Genomic DNA, 26,337 nt, shown 5'->3' on the forward strand with positions numbered 1-26,337 from the left:
TAAAGAAAAAGATGATATTTTAAAGGATAGAAAATTATGCGGAAATACTATGTGTTATGTTCAGGACATTTTAAAGAAACAATTTCCTAATATAAACGGTATGCAAGATACAGGCTACGCTCCAGTTTTGAGAAACGGTAAGTGGGATTATGCTTTACGAATGAAACCGACGACAGCATCAGCAGCACAAATCCGTCATACATGTAAGGAGCATTGGGTAGTATCAGTACAGGAGGTAAGTGGTAACGAAGTTTATATTCTTGATAGTTTGATAGGTATAACTAAGCAGAAAGATCATTTGTCAGCGTCCTTAGAAATGCAGGTAAGTTCATCATACGGGGAAAATAGGAAAATCTTAAAAACAATTTTACCTAGCATACAACAGCAAACAAATGGGGTTGACTGTGGGGTTTTTGCCATCGCTAATTTAGTAGAGTTTTATTTTAATGGGTTTAAAGATAGTGAAGAAATAGAATTCGACATAGATTATATGAGACAGCATCTAGTAAATTGTATTTCAAATGGTAGGTTTTCTAAATTTCCAAAGAAAAAACTTAGTAAATACAGAAAAAAGAAAGTTTCTCAAGCCTTAACTTATGATATTTTTATCGATTGTGAGTCAGATGGATGTCATAGTTCTAATGTTTTTGATGATATGGTAAGTTGTGACGCTGGTTGCGATAGGTGGTTTCACAATAGATGTGTTTGTGATTAGTCAGATTCTCATTTTTCAAGAGACAGTTTCGTTTGGCATTGTACTAAATGTTCGAAAATTCAAACTAGAATACAATAAGAAAATAGTACTGTAGTTGTATTAAAATCATGCATTGATGAAAATATTTTTTACTAAAAGAAATAGCTTTAGTAACAGATAAAAAGTAAACCAGTGAATTGGTTTATACCACAAATGAAAACTTTATTTTCTACGTAAAAAAAATACAAAAGTACATATGTTGATAAAGATATTTTAATGTGATAAACAATAATGAAAAGATGGGTAAATATATATAAAATCATTAAAATAAAATGATATGGGCTCTTTGAAGAACTTCGTCCTCGTCGCAGAGCCCGGAAACATTCTTATACCAGAATGGCTAAAAGTTCTACAAAGCTCGGGATCGGTAGAGTTATCTGCCCTTAGCACGGGCTCGGTGAAAGCTCGGTAAACACGGCGAGTTCATTGATCGTCGGCGCGGTTACAAAAATGTCAAAATTTGACACCAAGTCACATTAGATATATGTTGAAATATATATTTTTAGAATCAGCTATATTTACTTGTTGTTTGTATCTAGTAATATTTCTCAATAATAGCATGTATCGGAAATAATTAGCAAAAAACATGAATAGTCACGCTTGATTGCGGGCTACACAAATTCTCCCCCTAAAAAATGAAAATCGTCGATTTAGGACGTTAAAATACATTTCATGAAAATCCACTTACACGGATTGATTTAAAACCTGAAATCAAATCTTGGTAGAAAAAATCACTTTAATCCATTCAGTAATGAAGGAGAAAAACGAAGATATCCAAAGCTCGGGCTCGGGTCTTAGGCTCGGGCTCGGCTCGGGATACACAAATTCTCTACCACCATTCGAACGGACTCTATGTATTCGTAAATTCAGCCAATCGATTTACCGTTTTATAAGTAGTGCGGGCCTATTGTACTTCTGTTTAACTTCCGCTTTAGTTTGATTCTTCTCGATTCTCGTGTGGCGGTTTTGGTGATATTGTATTGAAACAGGTTTTTTTTCCGTACAAGCTAAGATGGCATCACGTCGGCGTCGAGCAGAATCATACAGCGATGATGAGGACAGTAAGTGCTTTACATGCAATCCATCTTTTTTTTATTATTGCAGCCTCAAAATTTTGGAAAATTACCGGCAAACAATGATCGAATTGTCTAATAAGATTTATGTGGTTACAGTAGATGAAAGCTGTTTCGGTACCGGTACTTAGGATAAAACATAATTCGCGACACTTTCTATAGGTGACCAACAGGTTGGCACTCCAATACAGAAGAGAAAAATCCTCTGACCTCGGACACACGAGGTAGTAATTATATATAAGTCAGTGATAATTTAAAGTACTTTTAAACAACAACCGGACGAAATGGCTTTTTATCATTTAGATATCTACATGCTTACTAAACCATTATTTTTAGTGAAACTTTGTTTATTACTCGGAATTTGAATAAAAACAAAAAATAAAATTTTATTTTAAATTATAAAAGTAGAGAATATAAAGATGCCTAATTACTAGACTAGCTCAGGCTAGTGGGAATCTCCCTTGAGAAAGAAAAGTCGCCAGGTAGAGCTGGTCAGGGTATTTTTCGTAACTCCTTCCTATTACAGATCTGTTGTCATGACCACTTGAAATGTAAGGTACCCGAGATTGAAAAAAAAACCAAGAAAAATAAGAAAAAAAAACTTTCAACAGTGTACTGAAACTCTGAAGCATCTCTGTTTAGGGCACTATTATTAATTCAAATTGAAATGTCACACAAACAAATTACTGTAAATATATCTGTCATTATTTTGATATGGTTAATTTTCAGTGGGCCATTCCTCAAGGAAGAGGAGAAGGGCATCAGACAATATTGACATTGAAGACCGACTGGAATCACTTATCACAAGAGTTGGAGAGAAGGTATAGTATACGTAGGGGTTGTGCTCTTTGAAACATCTGGTTTAACCTGGAACAAAATATCTGTAATTAGTGTGTGAAGGATGCTGTCTAAGGTGTCTCTGTACACAAGCTTTAATATCCTGGGAAAGAGTCTCTGTCGAATCAGAGATTGTTGTCTAATTCAGATTTATGTACCTATTCATTGTTTATAAGAATGACATTGACACATTACAGAGTGAATTTTCTAGTGGAATCAGTTAATTAATTGATTTTGATTTTCTCAATCAGAAATATGTAAATGCATCCTAAAGTTAGTTTGGTTTGGTCTAATTTTAAAAACCTGAAAACATAAGTCATGATGGATTTCACAAATGACTGCATCACATGCACCTGTTTTGTAAAGCTGGTTGGCCTGGAGAGCTAAACTGTGGTCCCAACACCATACAGGATTTGGAAACTTTATTGAAAACCCTCGAACAGCAAAACTATAACAAACACATGTGTATTTCATACAGAAGCAGAACAGTTTTTAAGAATACATGCTTTTAATTATAAACATGAAAAGGTCTTAAGGTTTTTTCAAAGTCTCATTTGGAAAATGGAGCATAGTAATATATCATTATGATTAAATATAAATCAGTTATTGTAGTGATTAATCAATAAAATGTATTATATTTAATTAGGCTCACTATTCTAGACCCAGCTGTTAGATGTTCAGTCTAAAGGCACTAAATATATATATCTTAGCTAGGTCCCTGTAGGTGAAGAATCTGAAATCCAAATCCAAAGGTTTATTGCTGTTTATATGAAATAAAAATGGGCAAAGCTTTCTTCCAAACCAGACAAACTACCAAACACAACCTTATATCAAAAATGGCCTCACTGTTTAGTGTTTAGAATGAACATGATAGAAATCACTGTTAAATATGTCATTATATCTTAATGTAATTTTATAGACAGAATTCACATCTTTATTAGCATCTTGATTTTGTTTTAAAACAGCTGTTGTTTCCAACACAAAATCTTTGTGTAGAAAAATTATATGATCAAAGTTTTCTTTGTCCATTGCAGAGTACTTCATCACTTGAAAGCAACTTGGAAGGGTTATCTAGTGTGTTGGAGGCAGATTTACCCAACTATAAAGGCAAAATCATACGCATTCTTTGTGAATGGTAAGAAACATTCTATTGTATATATTTTGTCATTGAAACATGGTAAACATACTAAAAATTGAAATGTTTAATATCAATTTTTTTGCAACACAAAAATGTACCCAGTGATATTTGGTGAATGCCTGCCTGTCTTGAAATCTGGTTTTGACAAGACACTCCTCGTCATTTTGAATGTGTCTCTTGGAATTCCTTGAAAATACAACAAATAAATACATAACCCATACATTCTTTTAGATTTGATATATAACATTATGCTATACTTTGTCTGAATGTTCATATACAATGTACATGAAAAGTTTGAGGAGAGTTTAAATTGGATCTCCAGGAGAATGGAATGAAGTTTTGATAACTTCTGATATGTTTTTGATTAACAGATTTCAACAGAAAAGAAATAAGATGTCTGGTTGACTCTGTTGTAACTGTGTTTTATTGTAGTCGAACCTGTCTGACTCTAGTAATTGTTTTGTTGTAGTGTAACCCGTCTGCCTGAGAAAATGGCGGTGTATTCCACACTAGTAGGACTCCTTAATGCCAAAAACTACAACTGTGGAGGGGAGGTAAGACGTGGCGCCAGTAATACCCAGTCCTGCTGTGGCTGTTAAATAAAAAGATAAAACAGGTTTTAATTATATGAGGTTTATAATTTTTTCATTGTTTATATAATTACAAATTGTTCATACCTTATTCCTACATCTTGTAACATATCAATACATCTCCTAAAACCAACCATACATAAATTCAAGTTAATACGTTTATACTGTGTGGTTACTCCTTTTCAGAATGAGATCTACATGATTATGATGAAATCTTTCTCCTTGTAGGATGTATATATTTATAACAGACAGTTCCATACTGAATTGACTTGGGACTTTGAGCTTATATACATATAATTGCATTCTAACCCTCTGATTGTAAACATTCTTCTAACTTTCAGTTTGTTGAACTGTTAGTGAGAAATCTCAAGGAGACCATGAAGTCTGGGGAGTACGAACATGCCCGACTAATTGTAAGTATGTCTTGCTGTCCTGATCTCCAGTGTTAAATGTACGAAAGAATTTTTCTCTCACATATTTCACAGAGTGATCCTGCTAGGGATGGGATAAATCGATCTGACACAGGACTGGGCACTACAATGCTACTTACAATAGTGTAACATCATTTTATGTTACAACACAAATTTCATGGGATGTTAGTGAAAGCACAATGTACCATGGACAGGGATTTCCCGACCCTCATATAAGAGTTTGGATGACCAGCACTTTGAAAGCCTCCTGCTTGCAAGTCTAACTCTTACACTCGGGTTGATCCCTGTCCATGGAACACGCCCATGTAATATTCTATTAATCTACACTCGGGTTGATCCCTGTCCATGGAACACGCCCATGTAATATTCTATTAATCTACACTCGGGTTGATCCCTGTCCATGGAACACGCCCATGTAATATTCTATTAATCTACACTCGGGTTGATCCCTGTCCATGGAACACGCCCATGTAATATTCTATTAATCTACACTCGGGTTGATCCCTGTCCATGGAACACGCCCATGTAATATTCTATTAATCTACACTCGGGTTGATCCCTGTCCATGGAACACGCCCATGTAGTATTCTATTAATCTACACTATAATCTTAACATCTTAGTAATGTGTGCATAAAAACGGTTAGTCAACACAGAGATTCATTCAATGGTCCAATTTATTGGAGAACGTTGTTGACATGTTTTGGCTATAGCGTAGCCATCATTGGAACCTGATGATGGCCCCCTGTATTAACATCTTAGTGTTTATACTCTTCACTGGTCTTTGTTGAAGGTGACAGTATAGTGACTGAAATTTTACACTATATAAATCATGTACTGGTTGTGATATACCAAAGTCTATTCTCAATCACTTGTAAAAGGACTAAACCTAAATCCTGGATGTATATTAACTTCATTGGCTTGAAATTCATCATCAGTTATCAGTTATAACCAGAGAGACCATTTAGTTAAACCTTTATCTCTGTATGTGGGATGAATTGAACTTTTATGCTGCTATATTTGTAGGTACGATTCCTGTCTGACTTGGTCAACTGTCATGTTGTGGTTGCTGGATCCCTACTTGCCATGTTTGACAACTTCATTGAGGTCACACTCGAGGACAACATCCCACAGGTAAAAACTGTATACATGGACAACCTTTGACAAGTAAAATCTAGTTAATGATGGTATCCTGGGTTCCTACAAGTAAAACCTGGTATACAAGGACAACGTTTGACAGTTAAAAAGTAGTTAATGAGGACACCATTGGTCCCTACAGGTAAAATCTAATATATGAAGACAACATCCCAAAGATAGAAACAGGTATACAGGGCAACCTTTGAAGGTAAAAACTTGTTAACGAGGACAACTTAGACTCCTACAGGTAAAAACTAGTATTAATGATAAAGAATAAAAAAAATCTCAACCTGGCCTCTGACAGATAAAACCTGTTAAGGATTACAATGAATCTTATTATTTTTTAAGTGACGCTCCATATACATGAAATCATTGTTGTGATTTATAGGTGAATTTGTGTGGTTTTGTAGGTGAGATCTGACTGGTTCTGTTATGCTGTGATGTCGTCATTACCTTGGGTAAGTTAGATCCTTGATCACAGACAGATATAAAAATACAATACAATTTATTTTATTAAAGTGTCGCATGTCAATTTTGCATAAAATATAAGTATCATAACTTTACAGAATTATTGAAATTTAAAATTCGAAAATACCTGTTGAAACAAGTTGATATAATGACACACATATTGAAAAAAAAACCATAATGAACCACATATTGAATTAAATACATAATGACACACATATTAAAATAAATACCTAATGAACCATATATTTAAATTAAGATATGAGAAGGATTTTTTTATCTTAGTGTCCATGATGTTATATAATCAGAATTTCACAAAAATGTCTGGTCTGTATTCAAATATTTCTACATGTAATGGAGAAAATTTGAGTTGGAAAAAAGTTTTTTTTTAAAAAGGTATCAAAAGGGAGAATAACATGTAACTGAGGTAAAAATGGCCTAGATAAATCTCTGTGTTTCCGAGAATACTGGATACGGTCCTTTATCTTTATGTTTATCTTTCTATATCACAGGTTGGTAAAGAACTCCATGAGAAGAGAGAAGCAGAGTTCAACAAACTACTTATGTTGATAGACAATTACGTCAGGTATTAGTGGAGAAAGGGGTCTATTTGCAGACAGAGACAAGATAAGAAATTGTGAATTGTAGCCCCAAACATAAAGGTTTTCTGAAAAAAATACATTATAATAAGAAGATTAACTTCTCCGAGTGACTAATAACAACGTGATCATCGAACTTACATTGTCAGTATTATGTGAGGAGGATGGGATGTTTCAGACAGATTACATTATAAAGCATCTGTTAGTGGACACATCAATATGGAGATAGAATGTCCTTAAATTATCTATTATGTAATTTATAGGATGGGAAACATTACAAAATAAATCTATGGGCTATTGGAAAACAAAAGTAATTTTTAGAATATCTTAATGTTTTGTCTGAAACCAAGCCTGCTGATGAGAAATTAAATTTTATATCGTTCAGACAATGATGAAAATTCCTAGCCAATGATAAATGTGTTGTTGTTTTTTTTTCATTGCAGCAAAAGGCAGAAGATCCATGTGCCTGCATTACGGATCTGGTCAACAGACATTCCTCACCCTCAGGAAGAAGTATGTTAAATACCATGTTACATACATTCATGCCGTACAACCTTTCTGTCTCAAGTGGGAAATTCTTGGGTACACTTGGTGTCAGATAGTTAGGGTAATTTGTGGCATTATTAGCCACCAAATATTGTTCCTTTTCCTGTTGATCTATATTATAGATAATTTACACCTTGGTGACAGACTAGTGAATTGTGCATTAGAGTGAAGTATATTCCAAATGAAATTGCTGAACAAAACAAAATTAGGCAAGAAATTAAAGAATTCTCTGTAATTCTGTTATAAAAACACATACTAAGCACTATAAAAATGATATATGGAGCAGTTAAAAAAAAGCAATTTCAGTATTGAATTTAAATTTAATGTACATTAGAAAGGTCACTATCAAAGTTCAGTAAATTATAGATTTGCGCCAACAATCATGGATTTTTAAAATCTTTTCTGTCAGAAATATATGCAAGTATCATTGAACAATATTGCCATGTTTATATGTGTGGAGTTTGTCATTTCAGTACATTGAATGCCTATGGGCCCAGATCAAGAACCTACGGAACAACAAATGGGTGGAAAAACAGATTATCCGGCCGTACCTTGCCTTTGATGGTATCCTGTGTGAGGCACTACAGCACACCCTTCCCCAGATCATTCCCTCATCTCACAATGAGGAACAGGGCTACCCTCTCCCCAGTGTTATCTTCAGAATGTTTGACTATACAGATGTGCCCGAGGTAAGTGTTTGACTATACAGATGTGCCCGAGGTAAGTGTTTGACTGTACAGATGTGCCCAAGGTAAGTGTTTGACTGTACAGACGTGCCCGAGGTAAGTGTTTGACTATACAGATGTGCCCGAGGTAAGTGTTTGACTATACAGATGTGCCCGAGGTAAGTGTTTGACTGTACAGATGTGCCCAAGGTAAGTGTTTGACTGTACAGATGTGCCCGAGGTAAGTGTTTGACTATACAGATGTGCCCGAGGTAAGTGTTTGACTATACAGATGTGCCCGAGGTAAGTGTTTGACTATACAGATGTGCCCGAGGTAAGTGTTTGACTATACAGACGTGTCTTACTTTTGATTTTGTAAGAATGGGTTTAGTCTCAGACACCAATCAGAAACATATTATGTGTACCTAGTATTCATCCTTTCCAACTTTCTGTCTATCACACTTCAAGTACAGAAAGTATCCTCAGAAAGAGATTTGGATTATTTCCTGTTTGTGATATTAAAATGTAATTTTACATTATTATGTGTATATATAATTATGTGCTTATTATAGATATAGACTATATATTTAGATTGATTTCTATAAGAAATGTTTTATTATTTGAAATTTCAACATATTGGTCTAAAACTGGGTAATGATTAGTCTTACTCATGTCTACTCCTAATGTCAAATTACCGAGGGAAGTACCTGCCATCATTGAATTGCAAATGGTTGTATTTTGATATCAATAAGAATTAAGACTGAAATACAGTCTTTAAATGTAATATACTAATTGATATAATTTGATGTGAATAGGGTGTGGTGTTACCAGGAAGTCACTCTGTAGAGCGATACCTGATTGAAGACCAACTCAACAGAATCATACACACATATAACACAGAGAGAAAGGACTGGTAAGTTCTGTCATTTTCTGATCGACCATGATAAATATATATGTTATCAGTTAACTTTGATGTTAATGTAGTAGTGTCCATTTCTAATCAGACATTAAGGGGTAGCAGATGATTTTATGATTGTAAACTGACTGGGAAAAAGACACTGGAATGCTGTTTGTGTTGTGAAGGAAACCATGTCGTCAACTTAGTATAATACCTGACAGGTTTCGTTACTAAGTCGTAACTATTATACCTGACCGATTTCGTTACTAAGTCGTAACTACTATACCTGACTGATTTTGTTACTTAGTCGTAACTATTATACCTGACTGATTTTGTTACTAAGTCGTAACTATTATACCTGACTGATTTTGTTACTAAGTCGTAACTATTATACCTGACCGGTTTCGTTACTAAGTCGTAACTATTATACCTGACCGATTTCGTTACTAAGTCGTAACTATTATACCTGACCGGTTTTGTTACTTAGACGTAACTCCTCAGACGTAAAGTGAGCGGACTCTGCAGCCTTTATATAACAGGCGTGGGGTAATTATAAATGTTATGGTAATGCATTATATTTTTCAAGTAATTGAAAGTAATTTGTAATTGAAGGTAAATTTAATTACATGTAATGGTAATGTAATTCATTACATTACAAAGTGCCTGTAATGCCCAATTACATTTAATTACATTTCAATTACATTTTAATTACATGTATATTACACGTGATTTTGAAGAGGGCCAAAGTTAATTTCAAAAGTACTACAAAAAAGGTGGTGCAATGTGGTGGATGATGACCCATGGTGTTCCATCTGCCCAGGTCTTTACTGGTGACCGAAAACACAAAGCTGGCAACTACCAGTGCCCTCAGTTAAACAACAAAGTGGACCAGCTTTTTAATAAGCTATGGCACTCTATGAAGAAGCTTTAATCTGCTTACTAAGCATGATCAGGATACAGCTACTGGCATATTGTTTTTATAGAGAGCCTACTCTAGTCTACATTGTAAATGCTTCATCAGCAAACACTATTGTAAATCTGTGTGCATATGCTGACTTGGAAGTTGTTCCATTCTCAATATCCTCGTTTATCTGCTCCTAACGCCTAATACATCGGGGAATTAAACTTGAACTTAGTTTCCTGTTTCATGAACATCCACTCCTATCAAACACAAAGACAGCCAAGTACTGGCAGTACCATTTCAACTTCCAACCACACCTCAAACTGGAAACAAGTACTGACGGTACCGTTTCAACTTCCAACCACACCTCAAACCGGAAACAAGTACTGGCAGTACCGTTTCAACTTCCAACCACACCTCAAACTGGAAACAAGTACTGGCAGTACCGTTTCAACTTCCAACCACACCTCAAACTGGAAACAAGTACTGGCAGTACCGTTTCAACTTCCAACCACACCTCAAACTGGAAACAAGTACTGGCAGTACCGTTTCAACTTCCAACCACACCTCAAACTGGAAACAAGTACTGGCAGTACCGTTTCAACTTCCAACCACACCTCAAACTGGAAACAAGTACTGGCAGTACCGTTTCAACTTCCAACCACACCTCAAACTGGAAACAAGTACTGGCGGTACCGTTTCAACTTCCAACCACACCTCAAACTGGAAACAAGTACTGGCAGTACCGTTTCAACTTCCAACCACACCTCAAACTGGAAACAAGTACTGACGGTACCATTTCAACTTCCAACCACACCTCAAACCGGAAACAATCAGACTACTTCTAGATACACCCAACTCTTTTTCCATTTAACTACAAAGGAGCATTGTCCAAAAGGAATTGTTGCACCCTTATTCAGTCTTATTATGATTTTATAATTGTATGTATCTTATATCTATAGCCAAATTAACTAGATTTGTGATTTCAATTTTGCTGTATATATTCATAACCTAAAATTTTGTATGTTTCTTTCCATCATGTGTAATATTATCAAGAGGGGAAGGAACTTTGATGTTTTTGAAACAAAATTTAAACAGTCTTTTTTTTTACACAAAATTGTACTTTCTTTTGATACATATATGATATTCACTGTAAATGATGCGAGTAGTCAGTATTTCCTTTAATGGAAAATAATGGAAAATTTACTCTTTTGTTTCAGTGCTGCCACACTTCTTAGTTTCCCATCAAAGAGCAAGATACCACTGAATTATATGATTGTAGAGGTAACTTTACAGTTGTGGATGAATCTGAATTATTCTTGAGCCATTTCCACTTTGACCATGTTTTTTCTCTCTTGACTAATGGCCTCTACATAATTTCACATTACCAACTGTTTATGATCTGCTTATAAATATATTGATCTCAATTTCAAGGTAAATGTTTTGCTGGAATTTTATTTTTTTATTTTTCATAACTGACTTAACAATATTCTGGAAAAATTGGTTTAAACAATATTTTCTAACAAGAAAGGTACACATTTGATTATTTTAACCTTTCCTTGTACCCATTTATAGTATATCTTGACATTATATGTTCTGTGATAACAATACAACATGCTATTTGACCAGGAGTTTTTATATACTTATAGGTCCTCTTTGGCCAGCTTCTCCAGCTGCCCAGGCCACCGTTCCTGGAAGTTTTCTATGGATCTCTGCTTATAGAACTGTGTAAACTGCAGCCAGGCTCTATGCCACAAGTTGTATCCTTTGTATTAATAGGGGATGGGGGTTTTGCTTAACATCATGGGTTACCCTTTCTGTTTTCATATGTTTGTTATAAGAAAACATCACAAAGCTAAAAACTTTCAATGTCAATCCGGAAATAGTGCATCATGTTGTAAAATAAAAATCCTTTAATAGAACTTTTCCCCTGTGTGGTTATTTTGAATGTTATGTGTTGGGTGGAGGAGGTCTATGTGTTATTTGTGAAAGGGAATACATAAAACAATAAGATACTAATTTCCTGTAAGTAAACCAACGAAAAAATTATTGCTGTATTAAAAAAGTCTTTGCCATGATAATTAAGGAAGATATAGAAATGTTAAATGGCTGTCAAAATCTGTTTTGAAATAACTACAGATATTTATTTTGAGTGTCATCAACAATTATAATTATATGGATGTTATTAGTACTTTGCATCCTAGTCCTTAACTCTTAGCAGCTTGCCCAGGCAACAGAAATGATTTATGAACGTCTCGATACCATGAACACTACAGCTATGGAAAGGTAAGCTTCAGTTAGACAATAAACTTATCATGTATTCCAAAGTTACTGTATTTTATACTTTTTTTAGTTAATTTCACTTTTAGTAAGGCCACCATCAGGGAACTTACCATATATAAATTTTCATTAGTAACTATACATAATTATATTCTATATTGTATATTGTAATGTCTAAAAAAACTTACATATGGAGGTCATACTGATGGGCAGCAAATTGTTAAAATAACTGGTCCAGTAGCAGAAGTGTATAATGATTGATACATAAATAAATATATATAAATAAATTAACAGTTCCAGTTAAATTGTGTCTAAAATGTTGATTCATTCTGTGGTCAAGTTTCCACAACTGTACTTAAGTACTTAAATTGCATCATTTCTCATTCCTGGCTACATGTATCACTCCCAAGATCTTGTTAGGATAGCACCAAGAAAATTAATGTAACAGAAGCCCAAAGAGACATTAAATAAGTAATATAAATTAATTTAAGATTACCAATAATGAATAGTCTCTGTTTAATAGTGTATAAATCTTATTTTTATCAGAAGTTTGTTCCAATTTCCCAAATCATCATCAATATCTGAAAACTAACCTTTCTCATTCCTAGATTTGTATCCTGGTTTGCATACCATCTCAGTAATTTCCAGTTCCGTTGGAGCTGGGATGACTGGTCTAGTTGTCTGGAGTCGGACCATGAACTGCCCAAGGCCAAGTTTATTTGTGAGGCCCTGCACAAGGCCCTGCGGTATGTATATTGTACTGCCGTATTAGAGGATTGAGGACATTGGGAAGTACTGTAATTATCTGCAAATAAGCCCTCTCTTCATTTTTGCAGAATCGTTAATTTTGAAATACTAAACTATTACAAATGAGGACTAATTCTAGGGAAACCCATAGATAAAACCCTGGAAAATATTAACCACATGAAATTTTTATCTCACAAATATTTTAAGTATACTGCTGTATTCGACGAAGTCTTTGCCATAATATTGTTTAATTACCTAAAAGTTAACAATTTTCAGGCTTTCATACCATCAGAGAATTACTGAGACTGTGCCAGAGGTTTTCATGCCTCTCATGCCCCTAAAACCCGAGTCAGAATTCAAGTATGAAAAGGAAGGGTCTGGGGCTTTACCAGGAACAATGACTGCTCATCAACTCATTCAGGCTATCAAGGGACGCTGCACCCCTGAAGAGGCCATGGTACTGCTCAAGGATCTTCCAAACCCCCTCAGTGACGAGGAGAGTGAGTGTTCATTTTGTAACTTTCAGGATACATGTTTCTTGGTTTGAAACTGACTTCAACAACACTTTATCTAACCACAGCATTAATTTTTCCGGGAAAAACTGAGTTCCTGAAATGATATTGATAAAATTGGAGGCACATTTTCCTATTTTGTAGGAATAGTAATATTTTCTTTTATACACTATCTGCTCTAGATCTTGGTAACACAAGTCTAAAGTCTGCTATTCATATACTATATCCGCTGTTTAGTTGTGTAAGATGGTAAAATGTTGTTTTCAGCTCTCTTTAGTTTAGTTTTGTCTACCTTTAAGTTTTTTATCACCTGTTTTTGTTTAAATTTGTAATAAATTGTAAAATTTGTTCTAAACTTTATAACTGCTGTTTAAAATTTGAAATGAAATATTTGTGTCAAATTTTTATCTGCTATAATTGTGTTAGTTAAAAATTACCTTTTATATGTGTATTGTTTCAACACAAAATCATTGTCTGTTTTGATAGATATAACTATGATGGGTAAAGAAAAAAATGTATCATATAACTTTCTTTTACCGCGAATATTACGCAAGAAATCTGTTTTTTTTGTATTTTGAAAATAACTAGGTAATTATTATTGGTACAATGGTATTGAGCTGGCAGGAAACAATAGTCCATATCTCCTTAATTACAATGATCATTATGACAGAAAAAAAACCATGACAGTGAAAAAACAAAATGATTAAAGGTGTTATCTTTATTGAATGCATTCACCTCGAGAATCATAACCTTGAAAACAGGACATGTATTTTTCACATGAATATCTTAGATACTATGGCTTTAAACTATTTTAACTTCTATTTTAGATAGTATGTAAGTTGGGTTTTTTTTCAAACTAATGCCAAATTTATCTCCCTGTACAGTCAGAGATGATTTTGTAATTGGAGTCCATTACAAAATCACACACTATCTGGAGCAAGCGTAGTAAAGGATCAGGACCCTTCTGTACCAGATGGTGTTAGACATATTATAAGAGTCAGTTACACTGTCTGCTTTGTTTTTCAGGTGATCCTACATATCATCCACTGAGGATTGATGTCTTTGTCTCCGTTTTACTCCATCTTGGCTGCAAATCATTTAGTCATTCCTTTGCAGCCATAGCCAAGTAAGTCTTGCTCTTATTCTGTTCCAAATCATTCACTCCTTCAACTCGGCTCCAAACTAAGTAACTGTTTTATTGCCTACATGACTCCTCTTATTGCTTTGTCTGTAGTCAGTTTTCTGTTGCCATTATAAGCTCCAATGATTACTTGTATAGCCATGTAAGGCTGGCCTCATTTCATGTAATTTACTCATTCCTTTCTATTGAAGCTGGAGTCAAGTAGTCTTTCTGAATCGCTACTTCATTTCATTTAGCCATTGTTTTTAACTTGTAGCCAAATCTTTTCTTTATCTCAGATTCCACAACCTTTTTCAACTCATAGTCAAGAAAATTTTGTCTTTATCTCAGATTCCACAACCTGCTTAAGATGTTAGCAGATACAGAGGAGGGACAGATTTGGTTATTACGAACCATGTATGAAGTGTGGAGGTCACATCAACAGGTAAACAGGTGTTGTGGGTCTGGAGGTCACATCAACAGGTTAACAGGTGTTGTGGGTCTGGAGGTCACACCAACAGGTTAACAGGTGTTGTGGGTCTGGAGGTCACATCAACAGGTAAACAGGTGTTGTGGGTCTGGAGGTCACATCAACAGGTTAACAGGTGTTGTGGGTCTGGAGGTCACATCAACAGGTTAACAGGTGTTGTGGGTCTGGAGGTCACACCAACAGGTTAACAGGTGTTGTGGGTCTGGAGGTCACATCAACAGGTAAACAGGTGTTGTGAATCTGGAGGTCACATCAACAGGTGTTGTGGGTCTGGAGGTCACAACAACAGGTAAACAGGTGGGGTGGGAGGTCTGTTACACATACCATTTATCTCCAGACTAATGGGAATAAATATTGTAGTGTTCTATCGGTTTGAAAATGTAATTGTAGAAGTTAGTAGCTGCCTTTCGATGACATACAGTGGAACTTCGTTAACTCGAAGTCGACGGGACCACGAAAAAACTTTGAGTTATCCGAGTGTTCGAATTAAGCGAGTTATCGTTTTTGGTGAAAAGTTTGGTCAATATTTGTCAACATTAAATATAATCATTATAACTTCGCTCTGTCGCTCATCAGTTTAGTGTGAAGACTGGTCAATACATGTAAATATATATGTAATGTTTCGTTATGTTACTTGTAATTTGGTGTAGTTTTGCCGATATACAGTCACGATAAAGTTTCTTTCACTTAGTCACTTCAAGAACGATCTGATGTCCAAGTCATGTTTGCAAAAGGTTAACGATAAAATGGAATTCAACAAAATAACAAGTTATTCATGTCAAATCAAATACCCGGTAACCGTTTGAGTTTAACACAGATTGCATGCAAAACGTAACAGAACCATTACCTTTTATTGAACATATAAAATACGGTTTGATCGGCCTACTTACTTTTTATTGATAACCACGCCATTTCCATGTGTATTAGCACAGGAAGTTAGGCTGCGCATGTGCGTATAAAATGTTACTGTAACTGAGCTGGCGTTTTATCCGATTTAATAGACAGCACTGACCGTTACAGTTGTACGTTGAACACCTTGGCAGTAATTACGCTATAGTTTCAGCAGTTTAAAGATTTAATAGGCGCCGGTGACTGTTTCATTTCTACACCTGTAAAAACATCAGCCGGGTAGATCTACCGGTGTGTCAGAGATTAGTTCCGCTTGAGCGAACGGGTAGATGAGTTGTTGACTATCGTGTGTACTAATATCAGCGACCGCCTTAGGAAATTACTTGATCTAAGTAAAGCAGTACTTTTTATCACCAAGACATGTTGTTATAAGATTCAACCGACAATATCTTTTATGAATTTATGAAACACTTATAATAGCATGTAGGTTAGTAGTGCCGATATGTTCAGTATTACAAACAGAATTTAGCTCTTAAAAAATGTCGGCGTTTACCACCGGTCAACGAAAATTATACTTCGAGTTATTCAATCATTTCAAATAGGATTTTTATTGTTGGGACCAAATTTTCACTTCGTATTATCCGAGTTCTTCGAGTTCTAATTTTCTGAGTTTTCTTTACTAAGATAAAGAGAGAATTCGGCCGGGACCGACGAGGTACTTCGAGTTAAGCGGGGTATTCAAGTTATCCGAGTTCGAGTTAACGAAGTTCCACTGTAGTATGCAAGTTGTGGTAAGATCTGAACTTCAGGAGTGGTATCATTGAATAAGCTTTCATGTTCTTTACTAGAAAATCTGTCAAACTAACATACTGCCTGTTCTTGTACTGTATTTTGATTATATGATATTGTTTTTTCTTAATGTCTGTTGACCGTTTATCATAATCTGTTCACCATTTCAGATGATGGTTGTACTTGTGGACAAGCTCCTGAAGACACAGATTGTAGAACCATCCTCTGTTGCTAACTGGTTGTTCTCAAGTGAAATGCAGCCAGAATTCACGAAGTATGAGACATGTACAGAAAACAACCTTCTTATCTGTATTACTATGCCCCCTGTGTGATTGGTGGTTTAGTTCCTAATGATTAGAATTATGCTGTTGCACTCTTTGTTCTTTGTCATCACTTTAACAATATCCATGTTTAATAGTGCTTAACCTTTTACCAATGCAGCCCGTATTTAAACTCATCAGGTCTGTCCAATGGAAATACAAAAATAGAATTTCAACAAAACTTCACAGTCTAGTATTTAAGCTATATTCAATGCCATTTGATAAAAATGACAATCTAGCAAAATACCTTGTACTGTATTACAGCATCTATTTCTTGAGCAACATAAACATTCCCATTGGTTCCTAATTTTGTGACTGATCCGAAATAAAAATATCATCTTTCAAAAAAGAATTTCATTAATTCTCTTCTTCTTGATTTTACAGGTTCTATGTTTGGGAGATGATGCACAGTACAATACGCAAGATGAGTAAACATGTTGACAAGTTACAGAAAGATGTTGAGGAGGCAAAGGACAAACTTGAGGCCCACAAACGCAAGGTTGGTATCGAGCTTATTTAAGATTTGCAGGCATTTATCAGACTGATACCCCTGGTATCAGATTGTTAGGTCATCTGACCCAAAGGGTCAGTATTAGACTTTTTATTTCAAAATGCTACTCCTCCTAACCCTTAGGTGGATTACTTCCAAATTTGGTTTGAAGCATCATTGGGGGAGGGCAATAATATTTTATATAAATGAGGCTGGTCTGACCCCTGGGGCCCGAGGGGCGGGGCCCCAAAAGGGGAACTTTGAAGAATTCTTGCTTAAAAACCCTTCTCCATCTTAACCCTTAGGTGGATTACAACCAAATTTGGTGTGAAACATATTTGATATATGTGTTCCTTGTCACAAGACTTCTCTATTGCAACAATATTTGTAGACCTTCTGACCTTGACTGTGACCTTTTACCTACTTTTGAAAAAAAGCTTCTGAATTTCAATCCACTCTGCAAGCTTTGCAGTCTTCTGACAACTCTTGCTTGACGGATACAAAATGTCATTTTATTACTAATTTTAGATTTTGAAAGTCATTTTTATGTTAGATTCTGGATTTCTAGGTCTTTTGCATATTCAATTTGGTTCTATAAAATCATGATTTTGACTGATTTTTTATTTTTAAAGCTGACAGTGCAAGTTAACTCTTTCCGTACTCACGACGACTACAGACGTCACAAAAATGTGCTCTTGTATCCTTCATGACGACTACACACGTCACAATTAACATGCCTTCCATCCTTTGTGACGACTCAAATCGTCGTAAAACATCGCGAAAGATGTTGATATTACTTGCTGGTTTAGCATAGTCATACGAAGGAATTGACACGGAAATGATGTTTTTAAGAAATAAAAAGCAATGTAAATATTGTATTGATGGTATATTTTACGTACCAGAAGCATAATTCATTCGTTAAGATTGTCTATTTCAAAGAATTCCGCCGGTTCATGCCGAGCTGTTTACATAGCTACAAAATGGCGGCCTCAAATTTACTTTCGTTTTCTGCGAGATTGTTGAGGTGTTAAACACAATAAAACAATTAAAAACGATAATATATATATAATTGAGTAACGTTTATCATCAAAATAAGTAAGAAATACGTAAAATATTTTTACACACCGAAAAAACGATGTTTTGGCTGCGTGATTTCTTGCACATGTGTGACACATGTGCCGATTAACATGTCATTTCCCACGATTCTGCCTGGTGATTTCGCCGTATTTTAAAGGAAAAATTGGGTAAAAGAGTTTCCGTACTCAGTACTTGTTCCATATGATAAACTTCATTTAATATTAAGCATTATACAACAGTAAAAGATCAGTAAAAGATCGTTTTATCGACGTCTGATGTGATAGCCATATGCTCCAATACACAAAGGACCTACCCAGCATTCACTTCCGGTAGCGACCGCGAAATTTGAATGAGTACGTAAAGAGTTAAAAAGCATCCAATTGAAATTAAAAAAAAAAAAAATACCTGTACAGATTTCCAAAAATCGTTTCCGAGACAATCCCCAGTTATGGTATTGTCGTATCTAAGGACGGGCAGACATTTTTCTTTTTTGTTATGCGTGGATACAGATCGTGCTTCGTCACACTCGCATTCACTCTAACCTCAGGTGTTCACGGTGACACACCTGTATCTTCTACACTATATCTGTACACCACGTGACCTACAACTGTATTCGCAAACGACACCAAACAGAAGCACTTACCTGTAACTTGAGAAGAAAGATGGTCAGTGTCTCTCAATTATCTTTCAAATCTTGTTGAAAATAAAGTCTCCAAATAAATGCTTGAAAATGCATAACGAATTAATCCCAAATACTCTATCCATCTTCTCACGTGTTTTTCGTGGGTGCAGACATTTTCATAACAAGTAAACAGTCCGAGGAGTTCCGATTTTTACTCGTATCCTACACTAGCACTCCTCGGATGTTTTCCTATTGTCTACACTGCACTAGGGCTGTTGTGCGGTTTTATCACGTTTTAATTGCGTTATGGCACGTGCACAAATAATACATTTGTACGAAGATAAATATTTCGATGGAAACTATGGATATAATGATGTAACAGTTGTAAAGTTGTTCTTGCTGCATATCCCACTGGAAAGACTCCGGTAGGAATTTACTCATATTTACTCTGTTTATAATTTCATTAGGTACATGTTTTGTTGGGGCCCAAATAGTTTGTGTTGTCAATACTTTCTTTTCTTTCTTTTATTGTAAAATAAAATATATATGTATATATATAAAGTTACCTCTTCAAATTCCATATTCAAGTTCCGTAATGTGAACAAAAAGTCATTTGCGTTTGTATTGAGAACGTATACTATGTATAATGGAGAGATGTGTCACTATGCGCGTGTATCGATAGACTGATACTTGTCTCAATGAACGCAAGCGCTTTTATAGCGGCTCGTATCTACGCATTACAAAAAACAAAAATGTCTGTCCGTCCTTAGATACGACACAACCATAATTGGGGGATGTCTCGGAAACGATTTTTGGAAATCTGTACATGTATTTTTTTTTTTAATCTCAATTGGATGCTTTTTAACTTGCACTGTCAGCTTTAAGGTAATACTATTTGACTGATTTGTATTCTATGCTATTTAAGGTAATGTTTTTGCCTGTTTTTTAAGGTCATATTTTTGTGATTGATTAAGATACTGGGGTTGAGATAACACCTAATTTTTTTCAGTAACTTAGCATACAAATGTAATTATTTTACTTACATATTTCTCTTATAATGAGGATGAAATACCTAAAAATAAAGGCTAAGACAATGTTAATGAAAATACAGGTATTACAGAATATCAAAAATAATGTTCTGTGAAACACTTAACAGGTTACATATACATATTGTGTATAAATATAAATACAGTTAAAGGATGTACATAATTATGTGTAATATTTGTTTATCAGCGAGCAGATGGGCTTGATTTTGATGTATGTAATTTTGTGTAATATATGTTTATCAGCGAGCAGATGGACTTGATTTTGACGAAGATTACAGCGAAGATGATGTGCCAACAGATGAGATGATTGAAAGAATGGAGGAAAGGATGGAAACAGCTCAGAACCAACAGAAACGACTTTTCCTCATCATATTTCAGGTATTGTCAAATGTTTAAAATCACAAGCTACATCTAAAGATAAAAAATAATACTTGATATTTAAATGCTTATGATAGGTTACTGAATTTCTTTTTATTCAACAATCAATATTTGGATGTCTATAGGATATAAGGAAATTAACAAAAATGTTTGGGGAAATATATTGACATAAAGTTCTTGCAGTATCTCCCGACCAGTTTCTGTATAACTAATTATACCGTCATAATGACGTCCCAGTGGAGATACTGTAATCAGGACGTCTGTCTACCTGTAGTTTGTCTGGACCAATTCCCTACTCTTGACCAATTTTCAAATATTTTGAATCTTGGTGCATATCAATTGGAAGAAGTCATCTGCTGGCATTTGATGATTTATCTTGAAGTTATTCCCCTTTAAAGATTTTTATAGGAAATTGTAGTTGTTGGAATGAAAACATAGAACATGTTTTAAGACCCTTAAAACAGATTTAACTTTCTATATTAGCCTTTCTTAACAGATTTCCTTTAGTGTCAGAATGAAAACTTAATTATGAAAAGGTTAAACTATCATAAAACATGTTGTAAGAGCTTACACTTAGTTTAAAGCCCCATACTCCCAAAGAAATATATATAAATGTTTACATTTTGACCTCTTTACAGTTTTCTGACTTGATATATACCTAGAAAATTATCGCGAATCAAAAACTGGAGGAAAATTAGTATTTATGGAAATATACAGGAAATTCCCAAAAATAATAACTTGGTCTGACAAAACAAGTTTCAATGCAAAATAGTCCCACAATGCAATGTCGACAGCATTGGCCTACCAAAATGTAGACAGATTCTGCCAAAAGAAACGTAATAGGGACTAGAATCGGCAAAACTCAAGGATTTTCTTAGGAAAATATTTGATTCGTTGGTACTTAACAAGAGAAGGAATAGCCACAAATACTGATGTCTATTGGATTGCTGGTTAATTGTTTCCGTATTCCTTAAACATTGTCATCTTCACAGATCTGAATTTTATCAACGTTTGGTTGTATGCTTATTGCTATATTTCAAAATGAAGTATTTAGTTGTTAGTTTATTTCTTTTGATCAGTTATTAGGAGAATGTTTTGCTAATATGTTCAAATGAAAGCATTATTAGGAAAGTTCACATATATTTGATATGTTAACAAATGGCCATGTGTGTTGTTTACGTGTAGTGTACGTTGTTGTAGCCTCATTCTCGGCTCCGTGACAAATCTCGCGATGAAAATAAATGTGGCAAGTTATTTTCATACACTGATGTTGCGAGGATTCCCCCGGTCAAGCGTCCAGTCCAATGGTCATTTTAATGTTAGAAGAGCATGCATGAGCATCTTGGATTGCCATTAATAAATGTGTGTAACTAGAATTTTAGGTTATTTGGGAGTATGCGTTTTTAACACTCAATATAAGTGCTGTGTATCGCAGGGTGGATAGCGTTATGATTTGTATCGCGATACAGGGGTCACGATATGATAAGTATCACGATATATGAGAAACTGATGACCTATCATATATCTTGTATTCCATTCATGTTTTTGTTTGTTTCCCTCAAAGCGTTCTTGAATTCAGATAATTTGGATTTGAAAGCACTCCAACAGACAGCTTTATAAGCTGCTGGAACGGCCTTGTCAGCCATGTTGTTTACTGCAAAACGTAAGCTAATGTTGGTCAAGGGAGATAACTACAAATTTCCAGGTAATGTGATCAAGGATAGACGATGCATTGATGCACCACTCTGCGATTCAATAGATTGATGCATCGGTGAATTGTTACTCAATTTTAGCCTTGCTTTTATTGCAGAGGTTCATCATGATACTGACGGATCACTTGGCCAAATGCGAGGGAAGCGGAGTCGACTACAACACACCCTGGTACAAATGGGTCATAGAGAGGCTACAGCAGATATTTTTATTGGTTAGTGTTGTTGGAATGGGTCACTTATCTCCGTGTGAACGGTAGTAATATGACATTGAACTCGGATATTGCTCTTCGTTAGTATTGTCAAGAGGTTATTTTATTTATGAAGGTAGAAGTATGACATTGAGTTTCATTACCTAACAAGTTTTATGCTGTATGTTATTGTGGTACTTGATAAAAATACCTGTAAAGAGAGCTGGTGTTGATGTTTTACTTTGTACAAAACTTAACATTTAGACTGTGTCAAGGTTATATATATGTTTATGTATTTTGAATAATGTTTTGTTTTATCTCGTTACAGCACCACGAGCTTGTATACCGGTACATCAGCACACTTGAGAGCCTTCTGTTTACTAGTGATATTGACTTCCACATATTGGAAATATTCCAGCAGTTTTGTGCTCTTAGGTCTTGAGATCCCTTTTGTCTGTACTAGAGAAACCTAATATTGCTGGTAGTGCAATAGTTGGACCACATGGTTAGTCTCACAAGTGACTAAAGAAGTGGAGTGGAAACCTTGAACTTCGAATTTCATTCAAGAATCATCTAATGAAGTTTTTCAATGAGAAATCAGCATTTCAAAGATATTTTTTTACAAAATTTGAAAATATCAATCATTGATAATGAGTATTCACTCTTGACAAAGCAATGAATTTTTTGTTAGTTATGTTTTACAAAACTACACTTAGAATTTTAATATCGCAAGACATTTTACATGCAGAGTGTGTGCTGCAAGCACATCAGGAACTGGCTATAGCAGCCCGTTAAACCTCTGTTCAGTGCCGAGGGCAAAGTATAGTTCAACCTATGTCTCAATTTCACCATAAATTCATCTCACCCCAATTTCTTTTTCTCACAAGATTTGTAAAAGAATAAGTACTTATAAAGGCTGGGTATATACTTTTGATAACTAGATTTGGCTTGAACCAAATTGTCAAATATACCTGTTCATATTTTGCAATTTTATAAAGAATGATTAGATCTGTGTGTGAACATTTCATCTTATTTCTACCGTTGAACCCTATCTGAGTACAAGGAAAGTGCAACACATCAACGAACAGTATCAACAGTGGCTTCAGGAAGTAAAACAAACTTTCATTGGACAGTTTAAGTAGGCGGGGCTTCAGGCCTTTAAACGACAATGACTTGTGCTCATATGTACGCAAGGGTAGGGGTGGGGGGGGAGTCTGTAGGGAGATATAAAGAATATTCCTGTTTACAACATCGCTTTGGCTGAAATGATTCAAGTAAGCATGTTGGACAAAGTTTTTGTAAACAACACCTAGCAGGCCCTCTTCAATGCTATAGAAATACTGAAATTACATATAAACATATTTTAACAGTCCTGGTCGAAAGGTTAACCACAATCTTAAATCAAACTTTAGTTAAACAATGATGCTGATGAAGATGTTGGATTTACAGCAATAGTACTAGTACGATCGGTGTCCTGATCATGATGGTACACAAACACATCAGGATAGCAACAGTTCCAGCCGATCACCAATCTGATTATTGTTCTACTGGATATTCCACATCCCTATTTCTGTCACTATTTTGGTCATAGTGGATATGTGCAAATACAAAACCATCTGCTGAATTAAAAGTTATTTTTTCATTTTCTGATGATGTCAACATTTAATTAAAACTCTGCCTACTTCAAAAACTAACGTGAGTGGGATGCAGATTTCTGATTATATTTGTACATTCAATACATTCAACACTCATCAATGTAGTGAAGTACTTTATCCACAGATAGGGTTCAATGACAGTAACATTACCGAAAATATTTACCTGTTGATTTGTAGCCATCTTTGCTAGTCAAGGGTTACGGTCTGCCTACTCCTCTTCACTTCACTAGAGAAGATGATTTGTAGCAGAATCATGCTGATGTTTTACAATGTGGTATGTATAAGATAAATGGTGCAGATTTGTTATTAATGGTACTACCATGAAAACACTGTATGAAACTGTAAACATACATAACACAATCAAATTTTAGTACAAAAACTAAAATAAAACAGATCAGCAGAATGATGAATTAATGCACCAACAATGATTACCATAGATACCAATGTAGATAAATTACACAATCATAAGTTAGAGGAATGCTAAAATAATATTAACGCTTAACAAGAGTGTAAAATGTAACTCTCTCTTCATGATGCATTTTATCACATGTATATTAAATCTTATACAAACAATTCAGTATTTAAAAGCAAAGTAAAGGAAAAAATGTGACCATACATATAAATCTTGTAATAATCCATGGAGGCCAACACTTACCTTCAGACTTCAGGGTAGGGATGGGCTTATATCAGGTCAGTAATGTAGCATTTTTAGGAAATTCTACTTAAAAACAATATATGGATGGGCTTATTACAAGACATGGGTGACTGCTGGATGAATTATGGTAGCATGTACAAGTTTTTTTAAATGGCATCTAAAAGTTATGTGAAGCTAACTACATGTATATTATTCAGATTGATAAAATCATCACAGATAGTAATTAAACTAACCTTACTGTTCAGACTCATTAACACAATCTTTACTATATACTGTGTTTCTGTGATGTTTGTTTGTTGGGTTTATAGTCCTGTGAACCGCCAGGGTCAATTTGAGGCAGGGTCTCCCTGTTTCTGTGGGAAAAGGAATAACTGGTTATATTGAATACAGGAATCTTGTATGTGACAGGCAGCTAGTTGTGTAAAGCTTAAGTGATTAAGAAATGATTTTAAGGTATCACAACCCTTTGACAGGTATACTTTAGTATACATTTTAGTTAAATTCAGGGCTGTACTAGAAAAACTTATCTGTCCTAAGGAGGGAGATTGTCATGGCATTCACTAGTTATTTTATAAGTGGAGCCCTTTTCTTATTGAACATGGTCATTCTGTAGTTTGAATGGACTTGAAGAATAAAAATGTTCTTTTCAATTTCTATGCTACACAAGGCTATAGGACAAATACTGGTGGTGGTTCTAGTGGAAAAGTTCGACGAATATTGAGCCCATCCTAAGCAGTAAATATTTTAATGGAACAGCACTTGGTAATTACTATCAGCTTTTTTGCAAAGGAATAAGACGATTGCAGTGGTGTAAAAAGCAATGGTAGCAGATAGAGAAAAGATTTTATTTACAGGTGTGTTCAAGACACGTAAGTTTTGTACATTTTAAAATGTCTATAAACAGTAATGCCAAGAAATTGGAGAAAGTTATATTGAACAACAGAACTCTCAAATACACTGAAACATTGTGTGAATTGATTTCAGTATAAAAGCATAATTAGCTATTGTTCATCCTGTTTCATTAGCTGTTCAATTTCACACTGAATGTATCACACAGCGATCATCTCTGTTTTGTAATAATGTAAATATTATATGAATTATGAATAAATTTTAATGGAGACAATACTCTATCAATATTTGACTTATTTATACGAACCCCCCTGGTACATTCAACTTGTGTCCAGATCTAAACTGTAGTGCTATTCCAATTAAATATTTATCTCATGGGAGCACTCGAGAAATAAAGAAATTCTATGCATGGTGACATTTCTGGAGAAATAGTGTCTTATATTGTACATATGCTGAAACTAAATCACTTTTAGTATTTCTTTTTTGATAAACCTGGAGTCCTCCTAGGCTTGTTGGGTAGATATTT

General features: G+C 34.9%; 1 protein-coding gene across 1 annotated transcript; it reads left to right on the plus strand.

The window, feature by feature from the left end:
• Positions 1 to 1,652: 1,652 nt before the first annotated feature.
• LOC117334073 (nuclear cap-binding protein subunit 1-like) lies at positions 1,653 to 26,090 on the plus strand. Its single transcript, XM_033893511.1, has 23 exons — positions 1,653 to 1,815; positions 2,557 to 2,648; positions 3,699 to 3,799; positions 4,272 to 4,356; positions 4,734 to 4,805; positions 5,848 to 5,955; positions 6,369 to 6,416; positions 6,936 to 7,009; positions 7,466 to 7,535; positions 8,042 to 8,257; positions 9,049 to 9,146; positions 11,253 to 11,316; positions 11,682 to 11,792; positions 12,254 to 12,318; positions 12,921 to 13,058; positions 13,336 to 13,559; positions 14,598 to 14,697; positions 15,043 to 15,136; positions 16,990 to 17,093; positions 17,524 to 17,638; positions 20,618 to 20,752; positions 22,563 to 22,676; positions 22,981 to 26,090. Exons 1-23 carry the CDS (start codon positions 1,767 to 1,769, stop codon positions 23,092 to 23,094), a joined length of 2,391 nt encoding a protein of 796 aa, XP_033749402.1. The 5' UTR covers positions 1,653 to 1,766; the 3' UTR covers positions 23,095 to 26,090.
• The last annotated feature ends 247 nt before the right edge of the window (positions 26,091 to 26,337 follow it).

Source organism: Pecten maximus, chromosome 9 (assembly GCF_902652985.1).
Source record: "Pecten maximus chromosome 9, xPecMax1.1, whole genome shotgun sequence".
Classification (NCBI taxonomy): Eukaryota; Metazoa; Mollusca; class Bivalvia; order Pectinida; family Pectinidae; genus Pecten; species Pecten maximus.

What these genes read in the sequence shown, in the direction of transcription:
- LOC117334073 (XM_033893511.1), top strand. Translation starts at nt 1,767, where the DNA reads ATGGCATCACGTCGGCGTCGAGCAGAATCATACAGCGATGATGAGGAC. An exon ending in TCACAAGAGTTGGAGAGAAG is followed by an intron (nt 2,649 to 3,698) that starts GTATAGTATACG and finishes TGTCCATTGCAG; the next exon opens with AGTACTTCATCACTTGAAAG. An exon ending in AACACTACAGCTATGGAAAG is followed by an intron (nt 12,319 to 12,920) that starts GTAAGCTTCAGT and finishes TCTCATTCCTAG; the next exon opens with ATTTGTATCCTGGTTTGCAT.